Here is a 22,566-nt window from a genome sequence, read left to right on the forward strand (position 1 = left end):
TCTGGATGCTATAAGATCTAGATGGGGAAGGAGTGGTGTGACCAGAACATAAGGGAAAAGCTAAAGTGAGGCAGTGGGACATAGGTCAGTGGAGGTTTATGCCAGTGGGATTTCAAGATATTCTGGAGAGAGCATTCCCATCTGCCTGAATCAGAGAAACTTACACTGGAAGGGAGGATCAAAATGGCCCACACAGTGAAGCAGCTGTTAAAGTCATTTGTGTTGTGATGCACACCATGTTCGGCTACTGGATGGTCGAGTTAGTGGTTTGCCACAGTTTGGCGGTGGCTGTTCTTGTGATTTGAGAGTTGGTTACTTACCATACCCACACAGAATGCTGAAAGTAATCACAGCATAGCTGACATATAACATGGCTCCAGTCACAGATGGTACTGCCTTTTATGGATAGGAAATGCTGGTGACTGGACTGCAGTAGGAGGTGGCGGGTGGTTGTGCGGTATAGCTCGTGCACTTGAGGCAACTACAAGGGGATGGCTCATGAGGTAAAACCTTGCAAGCAGGGTTGGAATCTGGATGGACAAGTATAGCCTGTAGGTTGAGTGGGCAGTGGAACACTGCCTTGGCTGATATGCTTAGGATTTTGGGTAGCATATCCCTCATCTCATGCACACAGAGATGTAGTTGAAGCTGTGGTGAAGGATGTGGTTGAAGCTGTGGTGGAGGATGTGGTTGAGCTTTTCAAGGCCAGGGTGATATTGAATGATCAGAAGCGTGCTGATCAGTGGCTAGTTCACAGGTTTACTGGTGTCATAGGAGGCAGTGGCACAGAAGATATGTTTATGGATCAGAGAGATAGGATATTGCTTGCCAATAAAGGCTCAGGTATTGTTACTGATATATTTTGACAACTCCTGGTATCCACTACATGTGGAACGTGCACATATGGTGAAGCTGTAAGGGAAGAGACTTTTTGACATATAATAGGTGCCAACTGCCAAAGTGTAGGTACTGCTGAAGGTTGGTGCACATGATATGAACAGACATATTTATGGAGCCATCTGGGAGGTGGAGATCAACATCTAGGAAGGTAGCTTTCATTGAGTTGAGAAAGAATAGGTGAAGTCTATTTGGGAGTAAGTGTTGAAGTTATGGAGGAAAGAGCAAAAGTTGTCCTTGCCATGTATCCAGATCATGAAATTGTCATCAATGAGTCTGAAGCAGAAAAGGGGTTTTAGGTGTTGACTGGATAGAAAGGACTCCTCCAGACGGCCTATACACAATTTGGCATACTGGTGCCAAGGAAGTGCCCATGGCAATACCACACATTTCTTTATAGATTTGGCCCTCAAAAGTGAAATAATTATAGGTCAGGATGTGGTTGGCTAGAAGGATTAGGAAAGAGGTGGTGTTTTTGATATCATAAGGCTGTTGAGTTAGGTAGTGTTCCATGACAACAAAGTCATGGTTATGGGATATGTTGGTGTACAAGGACATCACATCCGTAGTGACTGACAAGGAATCTTGTAGTAACTGGACAGGCACTGTGGGAAGGCAATGGAGGAACTGAGCAGTGTCTTGAATATAGGATGAAGATGATGAACAATAGTTTGCAAGTGTTAGTCTACAAAATGGAGGTTCATTCTGTGGGAGCATTGTACCCAGCCACACTGAGATGACCAGCAGGGAGACCTGTGGGGTTGGGTTTGTGGAGTAGGTAAAATACAGGTATATATGGAGGATGGGGGGGATTTGGGGGGGGGGGGGGAGTTGCTGGTTTGATGATGCAGTTGCCATGCTATAAAGAAATACATAACAATACAATTTTACAAAACTGTTATTTAAATGTGTGTGTTAATAAAGTTGTAATTGAAAATTACTAGTTCACATATGTTTGAGTATGAAAGCTGTATAATAAACTCAGATATGTCAAACATAATTACAATTTTCGTTGGTGTGCATTTTCAGTATGTATATTTGCCAATTATGTTCTGTTAACAGTTGCATTTTTTGATTAATCTTGAATAACACTTTAATTTTACAATGAATATGATTTCTAACATTTTCACAGAATCTTGTTTAAATATTTAACAGTTTACAGTAATTGCTTTTGAAATATACAATTTGAATGTACTATTAAACATAATCATTATTTTATCAATTTTCCATAAAGGAGAATTCATATAACAAACTTAAAATAATTATATATATAAACAAAGATGAGGTGACTTACCGAACAAAAGCGCTGGCAGGTCGATAGACACACAAACAAACACAAACATACACACAAAATTCAGGCTTTCGCAACAAACTGTTGCCTCATCAGGAAAGAGGGAAGGAGAGTGGAAGACGAAAGGAAGTGGGTTTTAAGGGAGAGGGTAAGGAGTCATTCCAATCCCGGGAGCGGAAAGACTTACCTTAGGGGGAAAAAAGGACAGGTATACACTCGCACACACGCACATATCCATCCACACATACAGACACAAGCTTGGCTTGTGTCTGTATGTGTGGATGGATATGTGCGTGTGTGCGAGTGTATACCTGTCCTTTTTTCCCCCTAAGGTAAGTCTTTCCGCTCCCGGGATTGGAATGACTCCTTACCCTCTCCCTTAAAACCCACTTCCTTTCGTCTTCCACTCTCCTTCCCTCTTTCCTGATGAGGCAACAGTTTGTTGCGAAAGCCTGAATTTTGTGTGTATGTTTGTGTTTGTTTGTGTGTCTATCGACCTGCCAGCGCTTTTGTTCGGTAAGTCACCTCATCTTTGTTTTTATATATAATTTTTCCCACGTGGAATGTTTCCTTCCATTATATTGAAACTTAAAATAATAACACACATTCATGTTTGGTAGCATTTATACTTTCTTAAGAGATTAAATAATGAAGTATATTTCGAGTATTACACTAGTTTGTTGTATTACACCACCTACTGAACTTCTGCTGGGACTTTTGGGCAAATGCATCAAATCCTTCCATTCTTCAAGCTGTCTGTCAAAATTTGACATACAGCAGTGTCATCTGCTGCAGCCAAAGGCTAAGTGGCAACTTCCATTTGATATCTGCCTGTTGCTGTCATCTTGTAACGTGTAAATAATAGATGTCTTAACTCTTAGCTTCTATATTTTCTGTACATTTCTACACAGTCATTGTTAAGTTGCCAAATATTAGTAAGTGAAGATTTGTTGGGATGCAGCTTGACACATAACAGTAGCTAAGAGCTTTTCATATAATATTCCACAAGGACTGTTCTGCTCAAAAATTCTGAGCACTTAAATAATGTCTTTAGTTTCCAAGCATCGATTATTTGACATTAACATATTTGTGGACTTCAGTTTGTGTTACAAACTGATAGCCTAATGGACCAAATAAAAGTTCGTGATAAGTAAGTGCTATTAGAACAATTACAATATGTTTGCTGTCATCCTAAAATAAGAAATTGTTCTTGCCATGAAGTGATGAAGAATCCATTAACAATACGACAAACTTTTTCTGCAGTGAAATGCAACAAGGATAGCTGATGAGCCAAAACCTTATGACCACTGCCCACCACGAGATTGAATGTTCGTTTGACTTAAGTAACTTTGACGAAGGGCAAATTGATGTGGCCTGGTGCCTGGGGACAAGCATCTTGGGAACTGCAAAGCATGCATGAAAAATTGTTGAAGAATGGTGAAACCGCAAGTAGATGACAAGGTGTTGGACATCCATGTGTTGGTGCAGAAGGTTGAACTCCTGCCCGCTCTGTAAAGCGGGATAGGTGGCGACCCATGTGTTTTGAAGCACATATTTTGGTGCACATTTTTAAACATTGGCCTCTGCAGCAGATGACCCCTATGTGTTACCACATTCACCCATTACATCATCAGTTATGACTGCAGTGGGAAAAGAATCATCAAGATTGGACCGTGACACAATGGAAACATCTCACCTGGTGGGACATGTCACATTTCTCATTACACTGTGTCAAGGGTCATGTCCACATATGCCGTCAACTGGGTGAACGGCTACTCAAAACAGGTGCTTTACCGCGGACCCAGGGTGGGAGCAGTGTTGTGCTATGTGGGGATAGCTACCTGGGCTTCCATGGGATGTTTAGTAGTAATCAAAGGGACCATGACGAGTGTAGATTACGTGAACAGGATTACTGAACAACTGCGTCTCTTCACGGTCATCATCTTCCCCGATTACTATGGCAGTTTCCTGCAGGATAACTGTAAATTTGTGAAGGTGATAATCATGCTACAGTGGTTTGAGGGGGATGATAGTGAACTCACATTGATGTCTTGCCCACCAGATTTGCCTTACATGAACCCAGTGAAACACATCAGGGATGATATTGGGCTCCAGCTCCACACCCAAAAACACCGGGCTATAATTTACAGGAATCACGTAAGCTACACTTAGACATCTGGTACAAATATCCCCAGAAACCTACTGAGGATGTGTCGAAACTGTGATGTGTGGAATCATTGCTGCATTGCATTCAAAAGGTTGGGCTGAAATAGTATTCAGCAGGTGTACAAATCTTTTGGCTCATCAGTGTATTTCCACTTATATCATTGTACTTCGATGTTTTGAGAGATACTGATTGACAAAGAAAATGGATAGCATAGTTTAAGAAGACATTTTAAAATATTTAAAGAATGTAGTAAAAGTAAATATCTGATGTACCTCTTTAATTACATATTACTTCATTTCACAGGCATATAAATATGAAGAAGAATATAATTTGGCCTTGGAATCATTCTCTAAAGCACAATCTTTAGAGCCCACCTGGGATGACCCTAGACTGAAAGAAAGACAACTGTTAAAATATTTGGAGAATGTCCAAGATTTAGTAAAACATAAAGGGAAGCTGAAGGGCAAGAAATACTCACAATTAGTGCAAGTAAGTGTCAGAAGATTCTAAGGAGACAAAATACGTGAAGAATTAATCTGTGATGTTTGTCTTAAAGTTTTCCTGCTGAAATGATTGCTGAAATTACTGAAACATTGTTCTTCACATTCAGTCAGTCAGAATACATCAGTATCTCAGTATACATTTTCTTATGGACTGAAATATGCTGTTTTTAGGCATCAGGAGCCACCAGTCAGTCTCATTGCTTGCCTCCTCCTCAGAGACAGCTGAGAAGATTTTGTACATGAGAACAGTAAACCACCTATCCCAAAATGGAATGTGTAGTGTCAAGGTTGGGTCAAACAGGCCTGTCTAAAGCACATGCAGTTTTTCATTTCATGAATGATTTTAAAGAAAATTTAAATGCCAAAATAGTGCCAACTGGTATGGTTTGTGACATGTCAAAAGCATTTTATGTGCAGTTCACATTATTGTGGTAAAAAACTCAAATATTAGTATATTAGAGATCTTGCTGGTGACTGATTGTCACCCTGTCCAACTAATAGGATGCAGAGTGTCACATGAAGAAGTGCCGTGAGTGTGCACGGCAAAATTGTATTGTCAGAATGAGTAATAAGTACTGAAGGTGTTCCCGAGGGATAAATACACTCTAAGGTCATAACTCCCGGTTGTCGGTCCATACGGTAGGCAGCAGTCAGCCTGGTATCCCTCCAGTGTTTGGTGCCTCTTCAGACATGTCTTTGGCCTACAATCACATCGACTGGAAAAAAATTGTCTTAGCGATGAGTCCCACTTCAAACTAAGCCCTGATGACCAGTGAAGACATGTCTGGAGATGCCCCTGACTACAGTGGGATACCAACCTATCACCCACGGGTAATGGTCTGGGGTGCCATTTCATTACATAGGAGGGTCCCTTTGGTTGTCATCTGCATCACCCTTACAGCACAGTGGTACGGCAGCAATATTATATGCCCCATTTTGTTGCCCTTCTTGGCAAGCCATCCTGGGGTTATGTTTCAGCAAGATAATGCCTGCCAGTAAACAGTGAGAGTTTCTACTATTTGTCTTCATGCTTGCCAAACCCCACCTTGGACAGCCACGTTGGAAGATTTCTCCCCAACTGAGAATGTTTGGAATATTACTGGCAAGCCCTCCAACCAGCTTGGGATTTTGATGATCTAATCAGCCAGTTGGGCAGAATTTGATATGATATTCTTCAGGAGGATATCCAACAACTCTCTCAATCAGAGCCAAACCAAATAACTACTTGCATAAGGGCCATAGGTGGACCAACTTGTTATTGACTTGATCAATTGAAGCTCTTTCTCTTGAATAAATCATCCAGTATTTCTGAAATTGTTTACATTTGTTTACCTGTACACATATGTCACATCTAATGATACCTGTTCCATTTGATAATTCCTTTGTGATGTGTCATTCTTTTTGAGTTGGAGTGTATTTCGTCAACATCTGTTCTTGTTATATATAAATGATCTTCGATCATATGTCTGAGAAGCAAAAATAGTTTGCTGATGACACAAGTATTATAATCAAACCTAATGGAGAATCTTCAACACTTGAAAAAGGAAATAAAATTTTCTTCAAAATGAATAACTGGTTCCCTGAAAATGGACTGTCACTGGATTTAGATAAAATGTAATATATTAAATTTTTTGGCTCTGGTGGTCTAGTGGGAGGAGCACTAGAGTCCATTCCTGGAGATCCCAAGTTCAATCCAGATAGCAGTGGGGATTTTTCCTCATTCCAGCCCCTCCAGCAAGACCTCAGGTTAAGTCGGCCTGCTATCGAGTGAGGACCGGAGATCTTTCCAGGGGGTAAAAGGCAGTGAGGACGATGGGTTTGCTACCCTACCTCTCCTAGTGCTGTGATGAAGAAAGGCTGAGCTCCGCCTACAAGTGGGTCAATACCCCAGTTACGGGGCTGTGCCACAGACGTAAACAAACTTTTATAATACGTTTTGAGCTGTACATGACCTGACCACACCATTGCAAAAAATGCTTGAGGATAAATCAATGAATGAAACAAAATATACTAAATTCTTGTTGTTGTTGTTGTGGTCTTCAGTCCTGAGACTGGTTTGATGCAGCTCTCCATGCTACTCTGTCCTGTGCAAGCTTCTTCATCTCCCAGTACCTACTGCAACCTACATCCTTCTGAATCTGCTTAGTGTATTCATCTCTTGGTCTCCCTCTACGATTTTTACCCTCCACACTGCCCTCCAATACTAAATTGGTGATCCCTTGATGCCTCAAAACATGTCCTACCAACCGATCCCTTCTTCTAGTCAAGTTGTGCCACAAACTTCTCTTCTCCCCAGTCCTATTCAATATCTACCCACCTTATCTTCAGCATTCTTCTGTAGCACCACATTTCGAAAGCTTCTATTCTCTTCTTGTCCAAACTAGTTATCGTCCATGTTTCACTTCCATACATGGCTACACTCCATACAAATACTTTCAGAAACGACTTCCTGACACTTAAATCTATACTCGATGTTAACAAATTTCTCTTCTTCAGAAACGATTTCCTTGCCATTACCAGTCTACATTTTATATCCTCTCTACTTCGACCATCATCAGTTATTTTACTCCCTAAATAGCAAAACTCCTCTACTACTTTAAGTGTCTCATTTCCTAATCTAATTCCCTCAGCATCACCCGATTTAATTTGACTACATTCCATAATCCTCGTTTTGCTTTTGTTGATGTTCATCTTATATCCTCCTTTCAAGACACTGTCCATTCCATTCAACTGTTCCTCCAAGTCCTTGGCTGTCTCTGACAGAATTACAATGTCATTGGCGAACCTCAAAGTTTTTATTTCTTCTCCATGAATTTTAATACCTACTCCGAATTTTTCGTTTGTTTCCTTTACTGCTTGCTCAATATACAGATTGAATAACATCGGGGAGAGGCTACAACCCTGTCTCACTCCTTTCCCAACCACTGCTTCCCTTTCATGCCCCTCGACTCTTATAACTGCCATCTGGTTTCTGTACAAATTGTAAATAGCCTTTCGCTCCCTGTATTTTACTCCTGCCACCTTCAGAATTTGAAGGAGAGTATTCCAGTTAACATTGTCAAAAGCTTTCTCTAAGTCTACAAATACTAGAAACGTAGGTTTGCCTTTTCTTAATCTTTCTTCTAAGATAAGTCGTAAGGTTAGTATTGCCTCACGTGTTCCAACATTTCTACGGAATCCAAACTGATCTTCCCCGAGGTCCGCTTCTACCAGTTTTTCCATTCGTCTGTAAAGAATTCGCATTAGTATTTTGCAGCTGTGACTTATTAAACTGATAGTTCGGTAATTTTCACATCTGTCAACACCTGCTTTCTTTGGGATTGGAATTACTATATTCTTCTTGAAGTCTGAGGGTATTTCGCCTGTCTCATACATCTTGCTCACCAGATGGTAGAGTTTTGTCATGACTGGCTCTCCCAAGGCTACCAGTAGTTCTAATGGAATGTTGTCTACTCCCGGGGCCTTGTTTCGACTCAGGTCTTTCAGTGTTCTGTCAAACTCTTCACTCAGTATCATATCTCCCATTTCATCTTCCTCTACATCCTCTTCCATTTCCATAATATTGTCCTCAAGTACATCGCCCTTGTATAAACCCTCTATATACTCCTTCCACCTTTCTGCCTTCCCTTCTTTGCTTAGAACTGGGTTGCCATCTGAGCTCTTGATGTTCATACAAGTGGTTCTCTTCTCTCCAAAGGTCTCTTTAATTTTCCTGTAGGCAGTATCTATCTTACTCCTAGTGAGATAAGCCTCTACATCCTTACATTTGTCCTCTAGCCATCCCTGCTTAGCCATTTTGCACTTCCTGTCGATCTCATTTTTGAGACGTTTGTATTCCTTTTTGCCTGCTTCATTCACTGCATTTTTATATTTTCTCCTTTCATCAATTAAATTCAATATTTCTTCTGTTACCCAAGGATTTCTATTAGACCTCGTCTTTTTACCTACTTGATCGTCTGCTGCCTTCACTACTTCATCCCTCAGAGCTACCCATTCTTCTTCTACTGTATTTCTTTCCCCCATTCCTGTCAATTGTTCCCTTACGCTCTCCCTGAAACTCTCTACAACCTCTGGTTCTTTCAGTTTATCCAGGTCCCATCTCATTAAATTCCCACCTTTCTTCAGTTTCTTCAGCTTCAATCTGCAGTTCATAACCAATAGATTGTGGTCAGAATCCACATCTGCCCCTGGAAATGTCTTACAATTTAAAACCTGGTTCCTAAATCTCTGTCTTACCATTATATAATCTATCTAATACCTTTTAGTATCTCCAGGATACTTCCAGGTATACAACCTTCTTTTATGATTCTTGAACCAAGTGTTAGCTATGATTAAGTTATGCTCTGTGCAAAATTCTACAAGGCGGCTTCCTCTTTCATTTCTTCCCCCCAATCCATATTCACCTACTATGTTTCCTTCTCTCCCTTTTCCTACTGACGAATTCCAGTCACCCATGACTATTAAATTTTCGTCTCCCTTCACTACCCGAATAATTTCTTTTATCTCGTCATACATTTCATCAATTTCCTCATCATCTGCAGAGCTAGTTGGCATATAAACTTGTACTACTGTAGTAGGCATGGGCTTTGTGTCTATCTTGGCCACAATAATGCGTTCACTATGCTGCTTGTAGTAGCTAACCCGCACTCCTATTTTTTTATTCATTATTAAACCTACCCCTGCATTACCTCTATTTGATTTTGTATTTATAACCCTGTAATCACCTGACCAAAAGTCTTGTTCCTCCTGCCACCGAACTTCACTAATTCCCACTATGTCTAACTTTAACCTATCCATTTCCCTTTTTAAATTTTCTAACCTACCTGCCCGATTAAGGGATCTGACATTCCACGCTCCGATCCGTAGAACGCCAGTTTTCTTTCTCCTGATAAAGACGTCCTCTTGAGTAGTCCCCGCCCGGAGATCCGAATGGGGGACTATTTTACCTCCGGAATATTTTACCCGAGAGGACGCTATCATCATTTAATCATACAGTAAAGCTGCATGTCCTCGGGAAAAATTACGGCTGTAGTTTCCTCTTGCTTTCAGCCATTCGCAGTACCAGCACAGCAAGGCCGTTTTGGTTAATGTTACAAGGCCAGATCAGTCAATTATCCAGACCGTTGCCCCTGCAACTACTGAAAAGGCTGCTGCCCCTCTTCAGGAACCACATGTTTGTCTGGCCTCTCAACAGATACCCCTCCGTTGTGGTTGTACCTATGGTACGGCCATCTGTATCGCTGAGGCACGCAAGCCTCCCCACCAACGGCAAGGTCCATGGTTCATGGGGGGACTAAATTCTTAGATTTTTATATATTCTTAAATTCTTAGATTTTTATATTGATAAGAGCATGAACTAGAAGTCACATATTACAGGTCTTCTTAAATAATTTAGTAATAAAGGAAACTGCTCACTGAGTAGCGGAAACATTGGGGCTCTACAGATACACACATAAAACAAAGAAAAGTTGCTAGCTTTCACAATAAATCCTTTGTTGAGCTAGAGGGCTCTCTCTCTCTCTCTCTCTCTCTCTCTCTCTCTCTCTCTCTCTCTCTCTCTCTCTCTACATTGTGTCCGCGGGACACACAATATTGTGGTCTCCTTTAATCCTAAATTACTTACTTTCTGCCAGAACTTTCCTACATACTAATCTCCGTGCAGTAGCCACCAGAAAGATCGCGGGAGGTGCACATCGGGCATGCCTAGCAGACTGGTCCTGGTCTACACCATGTGAAGTGCGACGGACAATGTGAACCGTGTTAATACACAATGGGCGACGAGTAGGGTCGTTCATTCGCGTATTGCATCATTGTTCTGGTTTCACAGCTTATCCATGGCATGGAGGATTTAGTATGGGTTTTGGTTGAGCAGCAGACGGAGCTCATGACAACCATGAAACAAGCGCTTCCAGCGTTGATCTCCACGCAGTCTGCTCCAGCGCCGTTCCCTCCTCCCTTTCCCCCATATGACGAGACGGCGGACGATTGGGATGCATATGAACATCACCTTCGACAGCATTTACAGGCATTTCATGTTGCCCTCTTTTCTTGTCTTGGATATCTCCCTCGTTGTATCAAGTTTTGCGGCAGCTAGCGCCATTGCAAGAACCCTCGTCCTTGTCTTTTGACTTATTGTGTTCATTGCTGTCTTCATATTATCGCCGCCGCACGCATGTTGTGGCAGTTAGGGTCGAGTTCTATCAATGCAAGAAACAGCCCCATCAGTCTTACCGGACGTGGGCCGCTATCCTGCACGGTCTTAGTCGTAAGTGTCATTTTGTCACGGAGGAGTCGCGAGAGTCGTATGCCCACGTTATGGTGCGCGACGTCATTGTTTGTTCGGCCCCTGATAGGGAGGTCCGGCAACAGGCCTTGCAGTTGGAAGACCCTTCCCTTGAGGAAGTCCTGTCCATTGCTCAATCGTATGAAGTCTCCCACGCGGCAGGTCAACAGTTGGAAGCGTCGTGCGACGTTGCGGCAGTTCAGGGCGGCGCGGCCGCGTCCACTGTGTCCGGGGTGGACGACGTGCGAGCGGCACAATCCGGCCGCTATCGCACGGCGCATAAACAGAGTTACGGCCGCCGGCCCCTGTTCTGTCCTGTGCGTCATGCTATATACATCATGATCGGTCAGAGTGCTCCCACCATTGGGCCATTTGTTGCAAATGTAATGAAACAGGACACATTGCTAAAGTTTGCCGCTCAGCCTCAAAAGAATTGAAGGAAGCAGGTACAGAGGACATGGACATTGACATTCAGGAAGTTTCATCGGCCCAGGCTCCCGACGCATTGGCACACAAACTCTTTATCGAGGTGTCGGTTCAGTCGCGCCGATTACAACTGCAAGTAGATACGAGCGCGGCAGTTTCCTTGTTGAATGCACAAACTTACTCCGACCTTGGGTCGCCCCCGTTGGCGCCAGTTTACCGGCGTCTCCGCGGTTATGGTAAACAGTTCATTCCCCTACTGGGTCAATTCACTACCGACGTTACTTACAAATCACTCACTCGGCCTGTTACTTTTATTGTTGTCAGTAATGTGAGCTCTGCTAACCGTTTTGGATTGGATGCCTTTCAAGCCTTCGGTTTTTCTATTGCAGACACCATACAGTTGGTCTCCGAAGACACTCCTTATCAATCATTGGAATCTTTGACCTCTGACTTTAAGGATATCTTTGAGAAGGGCCTGGGGTGTGTTTCAGACTTTGAAGCTCACTTAACGTTGAAGGCGTCGGCTCGCACGTGTTTTTTACGCACGAGGCAGATCCCCTTGGCTCTCCGCCCTCAGGTAAAAGCAGAGCTAGACCGGCTGACAGCCCTCGGGGTCGTTCTTCCCATTTCGTCTAGTGAGTGGGCTTTGCCCCTCGTTATTGTCAGGAAACCCACAGGAAAATTACGTCTTTGTGGCAATTTCAAGGCCACCATTAATTCCAAATTGGTAGTGCTGATGAATTGTTCTCCGACGTGGTGGGAGGCCAATATTTTTCAAAAATCGATCTTTTGGAGGCTTATCATCAGATACCACTTGATGAGGACTCCAAACGGCTGGCGGTCATCAACACCCCATTTGGCCTTTACCAATACCAGCAGTTGGCCTTCGGAATATCCAGTGCCCCAGTGATATTTCAGCATTATCTTGAGCACGTCACGTCGACAATCCCTCATTGTATTAATTACCTAGACGACATAATTGCCACAGGCCGCAGCACGAAGGAATACTTGCACAACCTTCAAACCCTCTTTCTCAAATTCAGGTCCGCGGGCCTGCGTTGCAACCTGCATCTCTCGGCACGGCGTTCAGCCACTAGGAAGTTTGGTCCAAGGTATCGTCGACCTTCCACGGCCCGTTTCGCTGAAGGAGCTACAAGCTTTTTAGGCAAGATTGCCTATTACCACCGGTTCATTCCCAGGGCTTCCACCATAGCTCGCCCCCTGTACTGCCTTCTGCGCAAGGGTGTTCCTTTTGATTGGTTGCCTGCATGCGAGAGCGCGTTCACCTCGTTGAAGGGCCTCCTCACGTCAGCGCCTTGTTTGGCTACTTTTGACCCCAATAAGCTGTTGGTCCTTGCTACAGATGCTTCACAGTATGGGGTGGGGGCGGTCCTGGCCCATCACAACGCGGATGGCTCCGAGAAGCCACTGGCATTTGCGTCTAAAACTCTTAGTCCCACGCAGGCCCATTACTCCCAGGTGGAAAAAGAGGCTTTGGCCATTGTCTACGCGGTTACCAAGTTTCACCCTTTCTTGTATGGCACGAAGTTTCAGTTAATCAGTGACCATAAGCCATTAATATTGTTATTTGGCCCTGCCTCTCAGATTCCGAATAGGGCGGCCCACAGACTGCATCCCTGGGCCTTGTTCCTCTCTAAGTAACATTATGACATTCATTTTCACCCTACCAGACAGCATGCCAACGCCAATGCTCTTTCCCATCTTCCGGTGGGCCCGGATCCTAAGTTCGATCGGGAGGAGATTATGTGTTTTCATTTGGATGTGGCGTCCCGCCAAGCGGTTGATGGCTGCCTGATCAGTAGTTCTAGAGTCGCCAGAGAAACGGCAGCTGATCCGGTTCTCCGGCAAGTAGTTCGCCTCATTCAGCAGGGGTGGTCGTCCCGACCTCCAGGCCGGGCCTCGGACCCTCTTTGTAATTATTTTGTTCTACGAGAGCGCCCCTTAGTCTCGAAAGGAGTTCTCCTTCTGGCTACTGATGATACAGCTCCTCATGTGGTCTTTCCTGCAAGCTTGCGAAGGGAAGTCCTCACGTTATTACATGAGGTACTAAAACCTTGGCTCGCAGACATGTGTACTGGCCCGGTATTGACAGAGAAATTGAGCACTTGGTGGCCGCCTGTTCCAGTGTGCGAGCCAACAGGCGTCTCCCAGGTCAGTGTTCTCTTCATGGCCGCCTGCAACCCAGGCATGGGAATGTGTTCACATAGATTTTGCGGGCCCATTTCTCAATGGCTTTTGGCTCATTGTCATTGATGCTTATTCCCGATTCCCATATGTGGTTCGCTGCTCCTCAACCACTTCAGAAGTTGCAATCCAGGCACTCGCAAAAATCTTTTCTGTGGAAGGTCTGCCAGTCACCCTTGTATTGGACAATGGACTTCAGCTTATTTCGCAGACTTTCCAGGATTTTTGTAGGCGCTTCGGTATTTGACATGTTTGCTCTCCCCCCTTTCATCCACAATCGAATGGGGAAGCCGAGCGCATGGTGCGCACATTTAAGACGCAGATGAAAAGTATGTGCACGAATTTCCTGCAGAGGAGGCGTTGACGTTTTTCCTGACGGCATACCGGACCACACCGATGGGAGAACGCAGCCCCGCAGAGCTCCTCCACGGGCGCCAACCTAGGACTCTGCTGCGCCTCCTCCGGCCTGGTCCTCGCCAGTCTTCGCAAAATGGGGTACCCGGCTTTCCACCGGGTATGTCGGTCTGTGCACGTGGGTTTGGTCACAATCCACATTGGACACAGCCAGTGGTCCTGCACCCCAATGGCCGCCGGCTCTATACCTTGCAGGCAGGGGACCGGGAGGTACGTTGTCACCAAAATCAGCTACATCCACATTTGGGCACCCACCCTCTGTCCCCTCAGGTGCCGGCTTCCCCATTGCCGGCACTCGTGTTGTTTTCTCAGGGGACGCTACTGCCCCTCCCACCTGTGACTCCACCACACTGCGATGGTTCTCAGCCTTGGCAGCCTCCAGTAGCTCCAGCACTGGCACCGCCATCGTTAGAGATGCCCCGGTGGGAGCCGGCCCCCCTCGCAGACCCGGTTTCTCAGGAGGCTGGTTCACCTGTGGTCGTGTCTTCCCCATCGTCCCCGCCACTGGGTCTTGCCCCTCCCGAGGCGGAACGGGATCTGGAGTTCGACAGCTTGCCGCCCGTTCTGTCCCAGGCTCTGGTGGTGGGACAATGGGGGCCTCTTCGTGTGGGTCACTTCCATCCGTATTCGAAGATTCCGGCTCGAGGGTTGGCAGATCCCCCCGACTACAGCATTCCAATGGACGTGGAGGTCATCGCTACTGCATGACGCTCCACCTTCCGATGCAGTGGATCACAATGGCTTCACCCCCCCGAAGGAGGAGGAGTGCAGGAGCCACCAGAAAGATCACGGGAGGCGCACATCGGGCATGCCTAGCAGACAGTTCCCGGTCTACACTATGTGAAGTGCGACGGACAATGTGAATTGTGTTAGTACACTCTGCAACTTTTGTGTTACAAGTAGTATCAAATTCTTTAGATGAAGATGTCAAAAAGTTCACATACTTTTCCTACTTCTGTAAGCAAATGTCTTACATATCATATTTGGGGGTTATGTACGAGGGCAGTTCAATAAGTAATGCAACACATTTTTTTTTCTCGGCCAATTTTGGTTGAAAAAACCGGAAATTTCTTGTGGAATATTTTCAAACATTCCCGCTTCGTCTCGTATAGTTTCATTGACTTCCGACAGGTGGCAGCGCTGTACGGAGCTGTTAAAATGGCGTCTGTAACGGATGTGCGTTGCAAACAACGGGCAGTGATCGAGTTTCTTTTGGCGGAAAACCAGGGCATCTCAGATATTCATAGGCGCTTGCAGAATGTCTACGGTGATCTGGCAGTGGACAAAAGCACGGTGAGTCGTTGGGCAAAGCGTGTGTCATCATCGCCGCAAGGTCAAGCAAGACTGTCTGATCTCCCGCGTGCGGTCCGGCCGTGCACAGCTGTGACTCCTGCAATGGCGGAGCGTGTGAACACCCTCGTTCGAGATGATCGACGGATCACCATCAAACAACTCAGTGCTCAACTTGACAGCTCTGTTGGTAGTGCTGTCACAACTGTTCACCAGTTGGGATATTCAAAGGTTTGTTCCCGCTGGGTCCCTCGTTGTCTAACCGAACACCATAAAGAGCAAAGGAGAACCATCTGTGCGGAATTGCTTGCTCGTCATGTGGCTGAGGGTGACAATTTCTTGTCGAAGATTGTTACAGGCGATGAAACATGGGTATATCACTTCGAACCTGAAACAAAACGGCAATCAATGGAGTGGCGCCACACCCACTCCCCTACCAAGAAAAAGTTTAAAGCCATACCCTCAGCCGGTAAAGTCAAGGTTACAGTCTTCTGGGACGCTGAAGGGGTTATTGTGTTCGATGTCCTTCCCCATGGTCAAACGATCAACTCTGAAGTGTATTGTGCTACTCTTCAGAAATTGAAGAAACGACTTCAGCGTGTTCGTAGGCACAAAAATCTGAACGAACTTCTCCTTCTTCATGACAACGCAAGACCTCACACAAGTCTTCGCACCCGAGAGGAGCTCACAAAACTTCAGTGGACTGTTCTTCCTCATGCACCCTACAGCCCCGATCTCGCACCGTCAGATTTCCATATGTTTGGCCCAATGAAGGACGCAATCCGTGGGAGGCACTACGCGGATGATGAAGTTATTGATGCAGTACGACATTGGCTCCGACATCGACCAGTGGAATGGTACCGTGCAGGCATACAGGCCCTCATTTCAAGGTGGCGTAAGGCCGTAGCATTGAATGGAGATTACGTTGAAAAATAGTGTTGTGTAGCTAAAAGATTGGGGAATAACCTGGTGTATTTCAATGCTGCATAAAACAACCCCTGTTTCAGAAAAAAAATGTGTTGCATTACTTATTGAACTGCCCTCGTATTATTGAGAAAGAATGTTTCTGTTGCGTGAAGGCATATGATGCTGATAACTGCCTCATGCTACATTACTGCCTTATGAAGTTTGTAGTCAGCTATCAAACAGAATATGAAAACAGGAGTAATATTCATACATACAGTACTAGAAGGAGAAATGATTTCCACTATCCTTCAGTCAACAGAAAGAATCTGAGCATTCAGCCATAAAACTGTTTGAACACATATTCAGTCATATAAAGAATTTAATAGGTAATAAAATTAGCTTCAAAAACATCTAAATCTACATCTACAAGCCACTATGAAGTATTCGGCAGAGTGTATATCCCATTGTATCAGTTATTAGTGCGTCTTTCTGTTCCACTCACTGTTCCAGTGATTGCTGAAGTGCCTCTCTGAATGGTGTAATTAGTCTGATCTTATCCTCACTGTCCGTATGGGAGCTATATTTGGGAGGGGGGTTTGTGGTATTCCTAGAATAATCATTCAAAGCTGGTTCTTCAATCTTTGAAAGTATACTTTCTTGAGATTGTTTACGTTTATCTTCAAGAGTCTGCCAGTTCAGTTCTTTAACCATCTCTGTGACTCTCTCCCACCAGCCAAACAAACCTTTGACATTTTGTGCCGCCCTTCTTTGTATAGGTTCAATATTCTCTCTCAATTCTATCTGGTACCAGTCCCACACACTTGAGCAACACTCAAGGATAGAGCATATGAGTAATTTTTAAGCAGTCTCCTTTGTAGATTGATGGCATTTTCCTAGTATTCTACCAATAAACCAAAGTCTGCTACTTGCTCTATAAACAACTGAGCCTATTTGATCATGCAATTTCCTTTCCCAACAGAGTGTTACACCCAGATATTTGCATGAGTTCACTGATTCCATTTGTGACACACTGGTATGATAGTCACAGGAGTATTTAAAGCAAGTTGTCAATCTTTGCACCACTCTGAAATCTTATCCAGATCTGACTGAATATTAATGCCACTTCTTTCACCCAATTGTTCATTATGGATAACTGTATCATCTAAAAGTCTGAAGTTACTATTAACATTGCCCACAAGGACATTAATATACAGCAAGAGTCCCAACACACTTCACTGGGGAACACCCAAAGTTACTTCTACATCTGGCTGTGACATTCCATCCAAGATAACTTGCTCCATCCTCTGTCACACACACACACACACACACACACACACACACACACACACACACACACACACACACACACACAAACTCAAACCAATCACAAATTTTGCTTGGTACTCCATACTACTGTACTTTCAATAATAATCAAAGATGTGAGACAGAGTTAAATGCTTTTCGAAAATCGAGAAATACAGCACCCACCAGACTGCCTTGATCTTTGCCTTTCAGTGTGTCATATGATTGATCTTTTTGAAATTCATGCTTGTTTGTACTAAATCTGTTTAAGATACCTCATTACATTTGAGTTCAGAATATGTTCTAAGATTTTGTGATGAATGGATGTTAAGGTTGTGGGACAGTAGTTTTGAGGATCACTGCTGCTACCCTTCATGTAGATGGTTGTGACCTATCCTTTCTTTCAACCGCTGAGCATGATTTTTTGCTCGCAGATGCACCAGATATTATAGCTAAAAGCAGAGCTAACCAACCCATAAATTCAGTGTGAATCTGATAGGTGTTCCATCATGCCCTGGAGCTTTGTTCATTTTTAACGATTTCAGCTGCTTCTCAATGTCACTGGCGCTACAGTTTATTTCATTTGCCTTCTCAGTAGTGTGAGAATTAAGTTGGCAATAGTACTCTATTTTCCTTTGTAAAGGAACACTTAGAAAACGGAGTTGAGCAGCTCTGCTTTTGTGTAGCTACTTTCAGTTTCAGTTCCTCTCTCATCAATGAGTGCATGGACACTATCCATTGGGACCACAAACAGCCTTTACTTGCCTTGGGTTCTGTGGGAGATTGATTGATAATATTCCTTTACAGTAGTTGTTGAAGGCTTCATGCATTGCGCTCATGACGGCCAAACACAGATCATTCAGCTTTTTTCTATCTATAAGCCTTGTGCTGTCTTTTACACATATTGTGCAGCAGTCTCTGCTTCTTTATAAATTTCTTTACAGGGGCTTTAGAAGTTTCTTTACAGTGGACACGCATGTATGTCCGAAGGATCTTTGCATCGTCATCAGAATAACACAGGCAGTGCAATATCGTACTTATCTGCTGATAACAGGCAATCGACTTTAGAATACAGCATCTGACCTGTACAGAATATACATATTGGATGTTTGAGTACAGGTCGTAAACGTATGGTTGATGACATATGGAAGTTTGCGTCTGACTGTGAGTCATGAACGGATAGCCAAATGGCAAGGCAACCGCTTGTGATAAGCAGGTAATTTAGGTTTGAGTCCTGGCCCAGCACAGAATTTCAATGTCGTCATTCCATTCTACAACTGATAGTTGTCCTCATTTGCAACTGCGAGTTCAATTAAAGCTGTCAGATTTGTACACCTTCAAACCCTGCTGCAATGACCCCATTTCAGAAACACAACAGGACCTCCAGTCACTCCTCAAATCCTTAGATTCATGCCAGAACCTCTCCCTGGAGTCCATCTCCTCACCCCTACCACTCCCTGCATTCCAACCTTCTACATGCTTCCTAAAGTTTGTTGACCCAACCAGCCAGGATGCCCCATTGTGGTCAATTACTGTGCCTCTACTGAGAGAACATCTACTTTCGATGAACAACACCTTCAACCTATTACCAGTAATCTTTCCCTCTATATAAAAAAGCCAAACCATTTCCTTCTCTGACTCCGCACAGTTCCTGTTCCTTTACCGCGCAACACCCACCCCACTTGTCACTACTGATGCCACCTCCCTTTACACTTACACCTCTAATTCCCATGACCTTGCTTCTATTGACCACTACCTCCATCATCCGACTGATTCCAGATCTACGACCTTCTTCCTGCTCACCATGACCGACTACATCCTCACCCACAGTTACTTCGCCTTTGAATGAATCACCTCCAAAAACAAATCTGTGGTACAGAAATGGACACCCACATGACACCGTCCCATGCCAACCTATTCACCTAGAGGAATCCTTCGTGACCACCTAGAAACCCGTATCCCTCACCTGGTTCAGATTCAATGATGACATTGTGATCTGGATTGTGGGTGAAGACACACTATCCACATTCCTTCAAAACCTCAACAACTCCTCCCTCATTTGCTTCACCTTGTCCTCTTCAACCTAACAAGTCACCTTCTCGAGTTGATCTCCACCTCAAAGATGGCTACATCAGTACCTCCTTCCATATAAAATGTAAGAACAAAATGTAAGAACCACAAGCAATACCCCTACTGCGACAACTGTCATCCATTCCATACCAAGAAGTCCCTTCCATATGGCATAGCCACCTGTGGCCATCGCATCCGTAGTGGTGAGGAGTCCCTCTCAAAATATACCAAAGATATCACTGAGAGTTTCACAGACCATAATTTACCTCTCAGCCTTGTACACAAACAGATCTCCTATGCCTCATCTCTCCAGCCACCCATCACATTCCACATTCCCACCAACTGGCCACAAAGAAGCACTTCCGTCATGACTCAGTTTCACACTGGGCTGGAGCAACTGACCCACATTCTCTGCCAGGGTTTCAACTATCTCTCATTGTGCCCTGAAGTGAGGAATATCCTTCCCACTACCCTTCCCACCCCTCCCTGAGTGGTATTCTGCCACCCACATGAACCTTTGCAGGAGATGAAATATTTAGCATTATTAATAAACTCACATAAAAATACATGACAATATCTAGCTTTCATTGCATCATACCTTTACGTGTATCTCTCAGTGGTATTATATAGTTTGCCTCCTAAGGTAAGAACTGGACAGCAAGTCTTTGTTACAATTTTATACTTTCTACAGGAAACTAACTTAGAACAGATTGAAAAGAGTTGAGTGGTGGATGTTAGTGACACACCAAAGTTGTTGTTCCCTGTGTACAAGTCACTTCCCTCCTCAAGCCCCCAGAAATTGGTTTTGTGCTAATGATGCTTGTGATTTTCTTTTTCTGCTATTTCACAGTCAATTGATGAGAAACAGCTGGGTCCATATTATGGAGGCAGTTATACGTCTTCCAAAGGGGAATCCATTGAGCTACAATGTATACCATTTAGTAATCTGCAAGAAGGTCTGAATGAAAATAAAGTAATTTTTGGAAAAGTGGTCTGCAGTATACAAGATGAAGATGCAGTGCCATTGTAAGTGTGGATATGTTCCTATATCATTTTAATGTTTTCTTTTGGCACATGAAAGTAAATATGTTTTATTAAAATTTCCAGCACATTTTGTATGGTTGACAAAGTGGAGACTTGCATTGCTGTAACTGTTTACAACTTTGCTAAGGGAAAAGGAGTTATAATTGGAGATTCAGTTGCTATACCTGAACCCTACCTGACAAAAGTCAGTGTTGAAACTAAAGATGCAGTAAGTTTATAATTTATCTAGTTCTTGTGCCACTTTGTCTTAATTGATTATAATGTTGCTGTATACTTATTTTGTGTCTTTTTCATGTTTTTTTCTTTTCTTTTGATTAGAAATACTTTTATAATTCTGTGAGAGTAAACAGTCCCCTCGTACTGGTTGTGAACGGCAAGAAGATGGGAATTAACCAACAAGCGAGTGCTCAACTTTCGACATATAAGAAGAAAGACTAAATTATGTTGTTGTGAAGACTGTGATAACACATTCCTACAGCTGCAGTTGTAGTTCTTTAATTTATTAACAGTGTTTATTGATTAAAACATTAATACTGCAAACTGCAGATGTTTGAGATGAAATGTTTTATGATCCGTCTTTCATATTGTGAGTGACTGGAAACTAACTTTGGAATAAGTATTTGTTAACAATCCCTTTTTAATATCGGTAGAAGCAATAACTAGCAGAAAACATAGACCTGAACAGAGTGATATCCAATCATACAACTTTCCTTCCATCTTTTCCCCTATGATGAATCTGATCTCATATTTGCAACCACATGAATCAACACAGGAAAAAAGCAGATTCTTCTTTTACAAAATGATGTTATGTGCTATTGAACAGTTTTATAATTGTATTTCCTTTCATGTTGTAAGATGTGTAAAACGGAGATGTAATTTAATCCTAAGTAAATCTTCAGTATTTTTATTTATGTACAACCACAGAGTTAAATAGGAGGAACTGGTATAGTGAAATTATTTTTTCAAACACATGTGTTATATTAATTATTCTGTTTACCATATTTCCTTTCAAAGTTATAAAAATAGCAGACATGGAAAACATGTCAAATGCAATATAAAATGTTACAAGCAATTAAAAACGAAAATAAGAAATAGCTAATGTGGGTTAATTAATAAGTGAATTGCTCTCTGCTTTGAGGCTCCTCATCCTATCTTGTGTGATCATTAAGTTTTCACATTCTTCCCTACTTCCTCCCCAACCTCAGCCTATTTTCTCTTCTCATTCTTCTTACTTTTCACTGAGTGACTGCATGATGTCAGTTTATTCTTTCCTAGCTTTTATTTCCCCATTTGCCCCTCTCCATCATCCCCCAATCTCACGTCATTGCCTACATTTTAAAATTTCATCTTGCTGTGTCCAGTAAATTAGTGATAATCCAAAAGGGTTTTTCACCTGTCGATAGTTTTAAGTTTTTTATCATTGTTGATCAAACTGAGAAGGAAACCCAGGAGTAATTTGGAAAGGGAATTGAAGTTCAGGGAAAAGAAATATAATCTTTGAGGTTTGCTGATGACATTGTAATGTTGTCAGGGACAGAAAATGATTTGGATTAATAATTGAATATAATGGATAGTGTCTTGAAAAGAGATTACGAGATGAATATCAACACAAGTAAAAGAAAGGTAATGGAACATAGTTGAAATAAATCAGGTGATTGTGAATTTTCTAAATTGGCTGACGAGTGTAGTTCCTCGGTAGCACTGTACTCTTGGTGTCTCTCCTTGAAACAGGTTGGATGTTTAACCACATTTCTCAGTAACTAATAGA

General features: G+C 43.2%; 1 protein-coding gene across 1 annotated transcript in view; it reads left to right on the forward strand.

The window, feature by feature from the left end:
• The window catches only part of LOC124621967 (tetratricopeptide repeat protein 5-like), a 134,534-nt gene extending 112,767 nt beyond the window's left edge, over positions 1 to 21,767 (forward strand). The window contains exons 6-9 of the mRNA XM_047147500.1: positions 4,659 to 4,844; positions 20,605 to 20,780; positions 20,862 to 21,006; positions 21,117 to 21,767. Coding sequence (XP_047003456.1) covers positions 4,659 to 4,844; positions 20,605 to 20,780; positions 20,862 to 21,006; positions 21,117 to 21,236 — 627 coding nt within the window. The 3' untranslated portion in view covers positions 21,237 to 21,767. The remainder of the gene's footprint in view (positions 1 to 4,658; positions 4,845 to 20,604; positions 20,781 to 20,861; positions 21,007 to 21,116) is intronic.
• Positions 21,768 to 22,566: the final 799 nt, after the last annotated feature.

The sequence above is a fragment of the Schistocerca americana genome, chromosome 7 (genome assembly GCF_021461395.2).
Source record: "Schistocerca americana isolate TAMUIC-IGC-003095 chromosome 7, iqSchAmer2.1, whole genome shotgun sequence".
NCBI classification, from domain to species: Eukaryota; Metazoa; Arthropoda; class Insecta; order Orthoptera; family Acrididae; genus Schistocerca; species Schistocerca americana.